Here is a 10,260-nt window from a genome sequence, read left to right on the forward strand (position 1 = left end):
AACGGACCCTAATATTGGTATCAAGATAAGAATTATTGGAGGACCCATAAACATTTTTGCTATTTTTATTGCATCTGAGAGATTCATAAAACTAACAATATCTTTATAACATATATATATATATATATATATATATATATATATATATATTATATAATATCTTTACAAAAGTGGTGATTTATTATATCCTTTGAAAAGAGAAGCCATTAATAAAAAAATAGATGGGTGGTTGGCAATTGCTTTCACAGTTTCACAGCATGCTCACCTCGTTCCTTGAGGAATCCATCCCATCCCATCCCAATAAGCAACACACTTGCAAGCACTAGTGCATTCATTTTGTTACATTGTGACTGTGACGTCACCTATGATGTCATCTTCATTAAATTTTCTTTCCATTATTCCTCCACTACTTCTTTCATCATATTTTGCTTTGTCATATTTCTTTTCAGGGTCTAAGTTTTAAGGTATGCCAATGGTTTTTATATAAAGTGTTCTTATTTTTATTGAAAAAATAAGGTGATCATGGAGTGTTTATATATTTATGGAAATAAATAAATTTAGAATTTGGGTCATGTTCTTTTTATATAATGTGTTTGTGAAGTTTTTATTAAAAAAAAGTAAGTTTAAGTTTTCGGTCATGTCATTTATGATGTCTAATGTTTGTCATATGTTCATATTTTTTTTTAAAAAATTAAATTTAAATTTTAGTTCATGTTCTAATCTAAGGTGTTCATCAAGTGGTCGTATTTTTGTTTTAAAAAAATAAATTTTAATTTTAGGTCATGTTTCTTAATATAAAATGTTTATATTTTTATTAAAAAATTAAAATTAAATTTTAGTTTATGTTTCTTCTGTAAATGTTCATATTTTGTTGAAAAAATAAATTTAAATTTTAAATCATGTAACATTCATCGGAACTTATCCATTTTGTTCAAAATAAAATAAAATAAAAATTAAATTATATACATTTGTATAATATGATTACTTTGCTCTTACTCTGGCCGAAAATAAGTGCTAAAAAATAATAATAAATAAATAAATTAAAAGATCATTTGCTTTCTTTCCTTCACTCAATGTTGTGATGATTATTAATTAACCACTACAATCCCATTCAATACCACAAATATCATTTCAAATCAAATATTATTCTTCAAATATATTCCAAGATAACAATTCTCAGTTCTTATTATAACAAAAGCATAACTCCACAATTAATCCCTTATTCATTAACCACTAATCCCCTTTATTAATCCAAACATCCACCTCTTAATCATCTAATCATAATCTAATTACACCCTCCTTTTCCAAACCCAATGACTTGCTTACCCACATTATAAACTACATTAAGCTTATGCTGCTGAATATTCCCAAAGATTCCGACATCGCCGGCGTCACTATTTCCGGCGAAGGCCAAGCAAGCTTGAGACAAACTTGCCACATAAAGTATCCCAGAAAAATCCAAATCCACCACCACGCCGCCGGCGAACTCCAGCGCCACCGTCGGCACCGACACCGTGCTATAGTTTGAGAAGTCATAGCAAGTATCTAGTATGAGACAGTGCCGGTGCCGTCGGATACTTGCCCATCTTTTTGCTTGAACGCTTGCCTGAGAGACGAGTACGCTGCCGGGGGCAGCCGGCTTATGACCGTGCCGGAGTCTATTAAAGTTCCAGCATTAGAGAATACTGTCGGAGAAATAGAGAGCTTGATTCCGGCCACTCTAATGGATAGAAGATTAAGGAAGTAGAATGTGGGCATAGATGAATCAGTAAGCATTGAAGTATATTTGATGTTCGCCGGAGCTCCGCCGCCGAAGGTGAGGTAGCCGGCGGAGGAGGAGGTGGAAGGGAGGCAGTAGGAGAAAAACTCCATTGTATTTGGTTTTTGGATTGAGAGATTAATGATGTCGAGCCTCGGCCGAGGCCGAGGAGGCCGGCGGCTTTGCCGAATAGGCCTCTATTTTTTTCACCGCAGCCGAAGAAGAAGCCGGGGAGGATGTCGGAGGAAGAAAGAGTAAGAGTGTCTTTAGAGAAAAAACCGACGGTGTAAGAATTGTCACCATATTGTACGGCATAAAGACAAGTTGTGCCGGAGCAGCTGGATGTGTCTAGCTCCGAGCAAGCGGACTCGGAGCAAGACACATTGGAGTAAGTCGATGATTGAGTTGGCTCGAAGATTGGCTCTTGTTGAGCATAGCAAGAGGAGATGCAAGGTTGGCATTGGATCCATGTGACATCGCTTCCGGTGTCGAAGATTAGGGAGAGATCGCGTTTTGGAGTGCCAAAACCTACCGTGACTATAAAGTTTGCGGTCGAGAAAGATTTTCCGGTGTAAGCCGGGATTTTTTTGTTCCGGCTAATGGTGATTGATGAATTTTTGTTTGGTTCGATTTTTGATAGTAGTGGTGGTGGATGAGTGGTGACGGCGGTGTTGAATTGAGTCGACTCGGGATTGGTCTTGTGCTAGGATTTGCTTGTGATCGGGCTTTTTTGAGTTCTTGATCGGTGAACACGGTCCGTGTCGATGTGTGAGTTTTAGTCGATTGTTGTCAGTGAAGTCTGTAATGGATTCGATTTAGTATAAAAACTTAATGAAAAGTATATTAATTTCAAGACTAAATTTACCTTCAGTAGTTGAACAAATGGTCTCCGGCAATAATGAGCTAACCGCGATAGTATGTTCGAGTCTGCCGGAGATTATTCCGGCGACATATGAGTATTGAATGAGTAAAGAAAAACATAGAAGCAAGAAGGCAAAGAAATGAGAAGCCATTACACACACAGAGAAGATAACAAGAGTAGTGCACCCAAATGGTTGCTTATATAGATTTGCTATTTTTTCTTGCAAGCACAATTGGTCTTTGGGAAGGTTCCTTAGTGAACATGTTTGGTCACATATCATGACAATAACAGCAATAAGAAATAGAGAGAAGAGTGTAAGAGTGGAAATGGTCCCATTGGAAGACATTATGGAGTCCAAGAAGAATTTTGATGAGTTGGATGGCACCAAACTTGAACATAATTTCAGGCTTGACTTGTGGTGTTGTGTTTCCAATTTTAAACGCTTCAGAGAGACTTTGAAGAACTTGGGATGTTCACCAACTAAGAGAAAAAAGAGAGAGAGGACTTGTGTGTTGACTTAGCCATTCTGTTCATTTGGTTTAACATGTGTTCATCTCAATAATATTTAAGGTTTAAGCAGTATATATATATATATATATATGTGGGATGAAATAATCGAATACTCCACTCTTTAATTTGACAAAGAAACTATCAATGGGTGATCTTTTGACTAATTATTTCATGGAAACTTTATTTTGTTTGTCCACTTACTTTTCTTTTTAAGTGGAGTTAATTAATTATCTTTTGTGATTATGCATGTATTCAACTCTTGTGAATTATATGTTTTGTTTTTAACCATGCACTTGAACTCCTTGTATATCTATTCTGTATATGATTTGTAGTATATTTTGTACTATATTTGTAACCACTTTCTTTTCTCGTGGGTATTTTAGTATGCTTATTTATTTGGTTTGGTAATATTCGTCTAATATATATTTTTAATAAATATAAATAAATCACAATTAAAGTTGGGCTTTCACTCTCTCATTTGAAAAAAAAACATGAGTTATATATTTATCTTTAATATTTAGAAAAGAAAAATGATTACTCATTGTCATTGACTCATTGTCCTGTGAGTTATAAAAATATTATGTCTTGAAATGGTTTTTTAATTTTTAAATTTACTATGTTCCCACTCTATTTTTCTTAAAAAAAAGAAAAAAAAAAAAGGAAAACTACTTAGCCATTAATAGTTTGATGATCCCCAAAATAAGTTCAACAACTTTTTTACATGTGTTATTTGATAGCCACTTGACAACTACTCCCATTTAAAAAACTCATTAGGAGTCAAATTATTTATATTTTGATTCCCTAAGCATTCAATAAACTTTTTATTTTCAATTATTTATTTATTAACTATTTGAGTGGTGTTCACATTATGTTCATGTTTCTATGGTAAAATAGTTTATTGTATAAATTTTCTATGATGCCATGCTACTACATTTACAATTAAAAGATATCACGTATCATTTGATAATAGTTTATTGTTGTCTCTTATGGTAATCTACTCTTAATGCTTATCTGAATACTATTCAAACAAGAATCAACATCAATATCCATAATTAAAAAAAAACACACACACAAATATATTTTAAGAAGGAAGATGATTATTATATCCTTTACAAATTTAGAATTTTTTTTTCATGTATGTTATAAAATTTGTACTCATTAAAACAACATTTTTAAGATAATATATATATAATTCGAATGTTTAAATGTATAATTTCTATAATTATTTAGATTAGGTTTCCTAATTTCTAAAATTTTAGAAGTTTATATAATGGTGAAATTTCGATATTATCAAATAAATAAATAAACAACATAACATAATTTAATTTATTAATATAATAATTCACATATTATGTGTGTTCATGTGTATAAGTATGGAACTATTAATAATTGAGATAAAATTTGATAGTTCGATTTTGTGCTTCTTCACACTTTTATCAATAATAATAATAATAATAATAATTGAGGGATAAAATAATCATCATTGATCCCCTAAACTTACGTGAATATATATATATACACACACGCATTTTTTTTCCTTTCAATATGTTTTTGTTTGTTTATTTGTCTCTTTAGGACAAAACAAATTAGCATAAATAAAATAAAAAAAATTCTTTGTTTATACTATCAATTTTTTTTTGCAAATGATAAGAAAATTAGATAAAAGTTAGTTATATAGCAAATGATTGCCACTAACAAGCACAAATCAATTTTTTTTTAAAAGATTGTCATGTTTTTACTATCAATTTTTTGCAATAATTGGTAATTGAAATGTCATTTCATGGCATAGTTTTGGTCCCCCAAATTGTTTGCTTGCACTTCTCTTTATCTTGGAAGTTTGTTTCTCAATTATTCTTGGTCAATAATTTAATTTATATCCTTAATTTTAATTCATCCAACTATCTCTAAAATTATGCACCAATGGGAACCATTGGTTACAAAAGAGGGAAGTAATCAAATCAGTTCCAAGGCCTTAATCGGGCGGGTTTTCTAAATGTGTTTTATTATTTGTTTTAATATTTTTATTATTATTAGATTATAAATTGGTGAGGAGCTAACCTTGGGCGCTTTAAACACCTATCAATTACTTTTGCCATCCGCCCCACACTTTTTGTATTGCTATTTTAAAAAAATATAATAAAAAAACCTTAAACTGAGTTTTTAGAAAAAAATTAATTTAAAAAAATAAAATAATTTAAAATAATTTTTAATAAACAAAAAAATTGAGACAACTCAATTTAAAATAACTAAAAAAAAAAAGATAGGTTTGTACTTAATTCATTTACTAATCGAATTAAGTTCTCTATACATTCTCTTGGGTCTGAGAGCAATCAGAGCTCACATAATATTTTTACTTTACATCAGAATTATTACTTATTTACTTAATAGTCACCATTAAGATTTGCTTAGGTCTTAGCTTCATTTTCGAACTCTCAAGGTCAGGGGTAATTATTTTTTTGCTCATCGTGTTATAAATGAAGTAGAATTCACCAGCTTCTGGGCTTCCTATCTCTACTATTTGTGCATGTTAGATTGAGGTTAAGATCAATTTGACTCCATGAGAGGTAAAATTGTATTTTTAATAAATTTTATCTTAAAAATTAAAAAAACCCAACTAGCCGAGTTGACCGGGTTTAACCTGGCGGGTGTATCAAGTTAGGCGATTAGGTGGATTAAAAACTTGTTGGGTCACCAAGTTGGAAAAATTTAACCCGTAACAAGACTCACTACAATATGGGCTGGGTTGGGTCAAATGTTAGCTTGTGCCCGCCTCTAATTCAAAGACAGACCAAGATGAATCTGAGCTTGTATCTAAGCCGGTCCATGTACACACCAACCTTGACCCATTGATAAATATGTCGGGTGGCAAAAAAATTGAAGACCACCTATACGAGGAAGGACCATTAGGAAGGTAATGATGCATTGTTGATGAATCAACTGAGTTAGAGGAGCAATTGGCCTAGGATCTCAATTCATTCACTGATTAGTTGAAGGAGTAATATTTGATTCGGACCTTTAGAACAGGAGGGTTCAATATCTAAGGACTTAGATTCATGAGACTTTGAGGAGAAAATAGGTGCCTTATTGTTGGGTCCAGCCCATTTGTTAGGTTGGCCCATGGTTAATAATAATAATAATAAAAAAAAAGAAGCTAGGTCAATAGTGGAGAAGATGGAGGGCAAGAAGGTAACTTCACAAGGTGAAATTATTTCTCATTCTTTGGGAATGAGGATGGGTTCCTTTTTGATGGAGAAGGGGTAGAGAGAGATAGAAGAGAAGAAGAGGGAAAAAGAAGAAGAGAGGGCTAGGGCAAGGAGATCGGAAGGCCAATCCTCGCCGGATTTCACTCAAACTTCGGGAGAAGACTCCTTGCAAGAAGCACTACCTATTGATTAGGTTTGATCCTTCTATTTTCCCTTACTTGTTGTTTGTTAGCCATCTTGATGATGATGATGATGATGTTTGTCAATGAGAATTCTTCTCTCATGAATGCCTTTGCCCTTGTGCATGTAAACCTCTAGTTAGCTAGAGAAGATCTATTGTAATTCATTATTGACCTAGTGGATTCATGTTTAAGAGGCTCTAAGGAGTCCCGTGGTTTTTCTCTCGATTTCTAGGGTTTCCACGCTAAAAATCGTTGTCTTGAATCTTTGTATGTTTGTTCATTTCGTAATAACAAGATTTGAGGGTTTGATGGTGTTTTTGAGCTTGTGTTGAAGCCTTGAAGATTTGTAGAACATTTGGGAAGATTTTGAAGCCTCAAAGGATCTTGTTCAAGGTGTTTCCAGTTCATGCGGGCTGCACGTGGGCCGCGCAAACTTGTTAGTGAAGTGTGACGATCGCCAGTGAAGTGCGCGGGCTGCACGCGGGCCGCGCAAGCTTATTTGTGAACCACAGCGGATTGCCAGTGAACCGCGCGGGCCGCGTAGAATTGCCAGTCAAGTTTGCGGGCCGCACACCGTCCGCGCGTGAACAGTAACAGTGCTACAGGTACAGTAAACAGTAACATTGCTACAGTAATTTCTGCAGTTTTTCACTGTTTCAAAATATCGTCCAAACCCCAACACTTATGAATGTTGATAGCAACCTTGCTCATTAGAGTTCACTTTTTACTGATGAACAACAGGGTGCTGGGAGGAACGGAGGATGGAAAAATCCATTATCAAGATCGAATGAAGAAGCTGGCAAGGTTTGGTAAAAATGAACACATAATATTGAAGATAGTTTAAGGTCCAAATTAGAGAGTGTGCAGCTTCAATAATAATTGGCTCATGGATGCTAAGACATTTATTAGTTACAACAACAAATAAAAAGTAACAATAATTAATAAAGAAGAAAACAAGAACAAACAAGTATAAAATGAGAGGGGGAGAAGCCGAAACAAAGGCAAACATCATCCTTCAAAGTAAAAGTGACACTAGAAATTAAACAATCTTCAAGATGTATCATCCACCTTAAAGTTCATAGTAACCGCGTGAGATGGCAAATACTATGAATCTTTATTATTATATATTATATAGTAATCACATACCCAATAACATATATATCGGTTTCTTTTAGCTTGAACATCATAAAAATAAAAATATATAAATAAAAAATAAACAACAAGAGGCAATATTTCTTCAGTTGATCATCACTTGATAATGATTTGAAGATGAAACCTTAATTCCATTTATTTAAGTAATTAAACACCCTTAAAATATAATTTTAGACATCTTCAATTACAAGCGCCTTGACCAAACCCAATAACTTTGTTTCCCACATCATAAACCACACTAAGTTTACGTTCTTTGAACATTCCCAATGATCCCTTTGTCGCTGGCGTCACCATTTCCGTGAGACCCAAGCAAACTTGAGACAAACTCACAACGTACACTATTGCAAAAGAAATCCAAATCCACGATCATCTGCAGGCTGAACTCCAATGCCACCGTCGGAATCTCCACCGTCTCATAGCTTGATAAGTTATAGCATGTGTCAAAAATTCCAATCCCCGGTGCCGCAGGATACTTTGCCATCTTTTGCCGGAATGCTTGCCGGAGAGAAGAGTATGCTGCAGGTGGCAACCGGCTAATGACCGTGCCAGAGTCTATTATAGTTCCGGCATTGGAGAACACAGTCGGAGAAATAGAGAGCTTTGTTCCGGCCACACTGATGGATTGAAGATCAAGGAAGTAGAAGCTAGGCATTGATGAATCAGTGAGCATTGGAGTATACTTGAGATTCACCGGAGCTTTACCGCTTAAGGTGAGGTAGCCGGCGGAGGAGGTGGTGGAAGGGAGGCAATAGGAGAAAACACCATTATATTTGGTTTTGGATTGAGAGATTAAAGACGTCAGGCCTCGCCCGAGACCGAGGATACCGGCGGTTTCTCCGAAGAGGCCTTTGTTATTCTCTCCGCAACCAAAGAAGAAGCCGGGGAGAATGTCGGAGGAGGAAAGAGTGAGAGTGTCTTTGGCATAAAAACCTATAATAGTAGAATTGTCGCCGTAAAGAACACCATAAAGACAAGTGGTATCAGAGCACCCGGATACTTGTAGCTGTGAGCAAGCTGGTGCGGAGCAAGAGACATTAGAGTAAGTCGAAGATTTAGTTGGGTCGAAGATCGGCTCTTGTTGGTGGTAACAATAGCCGGCACAAGGTTGGCACTGGATCCAGGTGACATCACTTCCGGTGTCAAATGAGACGGTTAAGTCATGTTTTGGAGTTCCAAAACCAATGGTCACAACGTAGTTTAGAGTTGAGAAAGAGGAGCCTTGGTAAGCCGGGATTTTTGTTACCATTCTCGGGAGATTTGGGTCTTTATTGAGTTAATGCTAGTAACAGAGGCACGAGGATGATAATTGTGGATGAAGTTTACATGATATTGGTCTTGTGCGAGCAGGGTGGAACTGGGGAGGCTAGGGCTGAACCCCCTCGGCGTTAGAGGAAATACTTTTTAAACAATATAAGATTTTGTGGTTTTTGATTTTTCTATACTTAATTTTATGTAAAATACAATATTTGGACACATAAGAGTGTGAAATGTGGGTGTGCTTGAGTGGTTAGTGGGTTCATTTATAAGGTTTGGGATTTTTTGATCCACCCAAGTTCAAATCCCACTTGGTGCATTTTTTTCACATTTTATTTTTTAATTTAAAAATTACTATTATTTCAAAATTTTAATAAAATAAATCTTATATACAAATTTTAGTAATTTAAAAAAAGTTTGAATTGATAATGAGACCTAACATATATACATATATATTATAATGTACCATATATGCTACAGTGAAACAACAAAAAAAATTTCATAAACAATAGTTTGGTTGTTTGTAGTGAGAAGGATCAATTTTACCATATTTTTTAAAAAATATAAAATTGAGATATATTCGTATTAGTTGAATTATTGAAAATCTCATATATTTGCTATCGGTAATAACAAAATTTTAAATTATACTTTATATTTTTTTAATGTGTGTATTCAAATTTTGGTTATATTAGCACATTATTCTTCAATTAAAATAATTATTTTGTTAGATTATTTTTTTACTTTTTATTTTTTTTGTTTTGCCTTTTAGCCTTCAGTTCAGCCCCCCTACCATCAAGTTCTGGTTCCGTCCCTGTGTGCGAGGATTTGCTTGTGGTTTAATTTCTTTGTGTGTTTCAGTGGTGAGCATGCGCCGTGCTGATGGACAAGCTTCAGTCGTGTGCCAACAATTTTAGAATCTAACCAAAATACAAAGATTAATAGAAAATAAATTCAACAACAACAATAAGATGAGAAAAGAGGAGAGTCATGGTGTAAGATAGCTAACAGGTAGCCGTTAAACTTTTATGAGAATCTTATAAATATGAATTTTATCTGATCAGTATAAAGTTTATTAATGTCGTTCTTACATTAAAAAAAAAAAAATCAGCTAAAAATATTACCTTCGGTTGACAAACAGATTGGCCCCGGTAACAAAGAGATGAGTTTGACTATATGTTGGAAGTCACCGGAGATTTCTCCGGAAACATATGAGTAGTGAATGAATGAAGGAGAAGCTAGAAAGAAGGCAAAGCCATAGAAGAAGAAGATAGTGAAGGGGTGAGAAGCCATAGTGCAAGATTAGAATGGTAGTAACATACTCAAATGGTGGTTTATATA

General features: G+C 34.4%; 1 protein-coding gene and 1 pseudogene across 1 annotated transcript; both read right to left on the bottom strand.

Annotated features, from left to right (window-relative positions):
* Nucleotides 1-1,115: 1,115 nt before the first annotated feature.
* On the bottom strand, nt 1,116-5,956 carry LOC120257003 (annotated as a pseudogene).
* A 1,956-nt stretch (nt 5,957-7,912) lies between these two features.
* Nucleotides 7,913-8,914, bottom strand: LOC120257007 (aspartyl protease family protein At5g10770-like). The gene has a single exon (XM_039264643.1). It carries the CDS (start codon nt 8,912-8,914, stop codon nt 7,913-7,915), a length of 1,002 nt encoding a protein of 333 aa, XP_039120577.1.
* Nucleotides 8,915-10,260: the final 1,346 nt, after the last annotated feature.

The sequence above is a fragment of the Dioscorea cayenensis genome, unplaced genomic scaffold (genome assembly GCF_009730915.1).
Source record: "Dioscorea cayenensis subsp. rotundata cultivar TDr96_F1 unplaced genomic scaffold, TDr96_F1_v2_PseudoChromosome.rev07_lg8_w22 25.fasta BLBR01001796.1, whole genome shotgun sequence".
Taxonomy (NCBI): Eukaryota; Viridiplantae; Streptophyta; class Magnoliopsida; order Dioscoreales; family Dioscoreaceae; genus Dioscorea; species Dioscorea cayenensis.

Bases quoted from the DNA above. Each gene is read 5' to 3' on its own strand.
- LOC120257007 (XM_039264643.1), bottom strand. From the start codon at position 8,914: ATGGTAACAAAAATCCCGGCTTACCAAGGCTCCTCTTTCTCAACTCTA.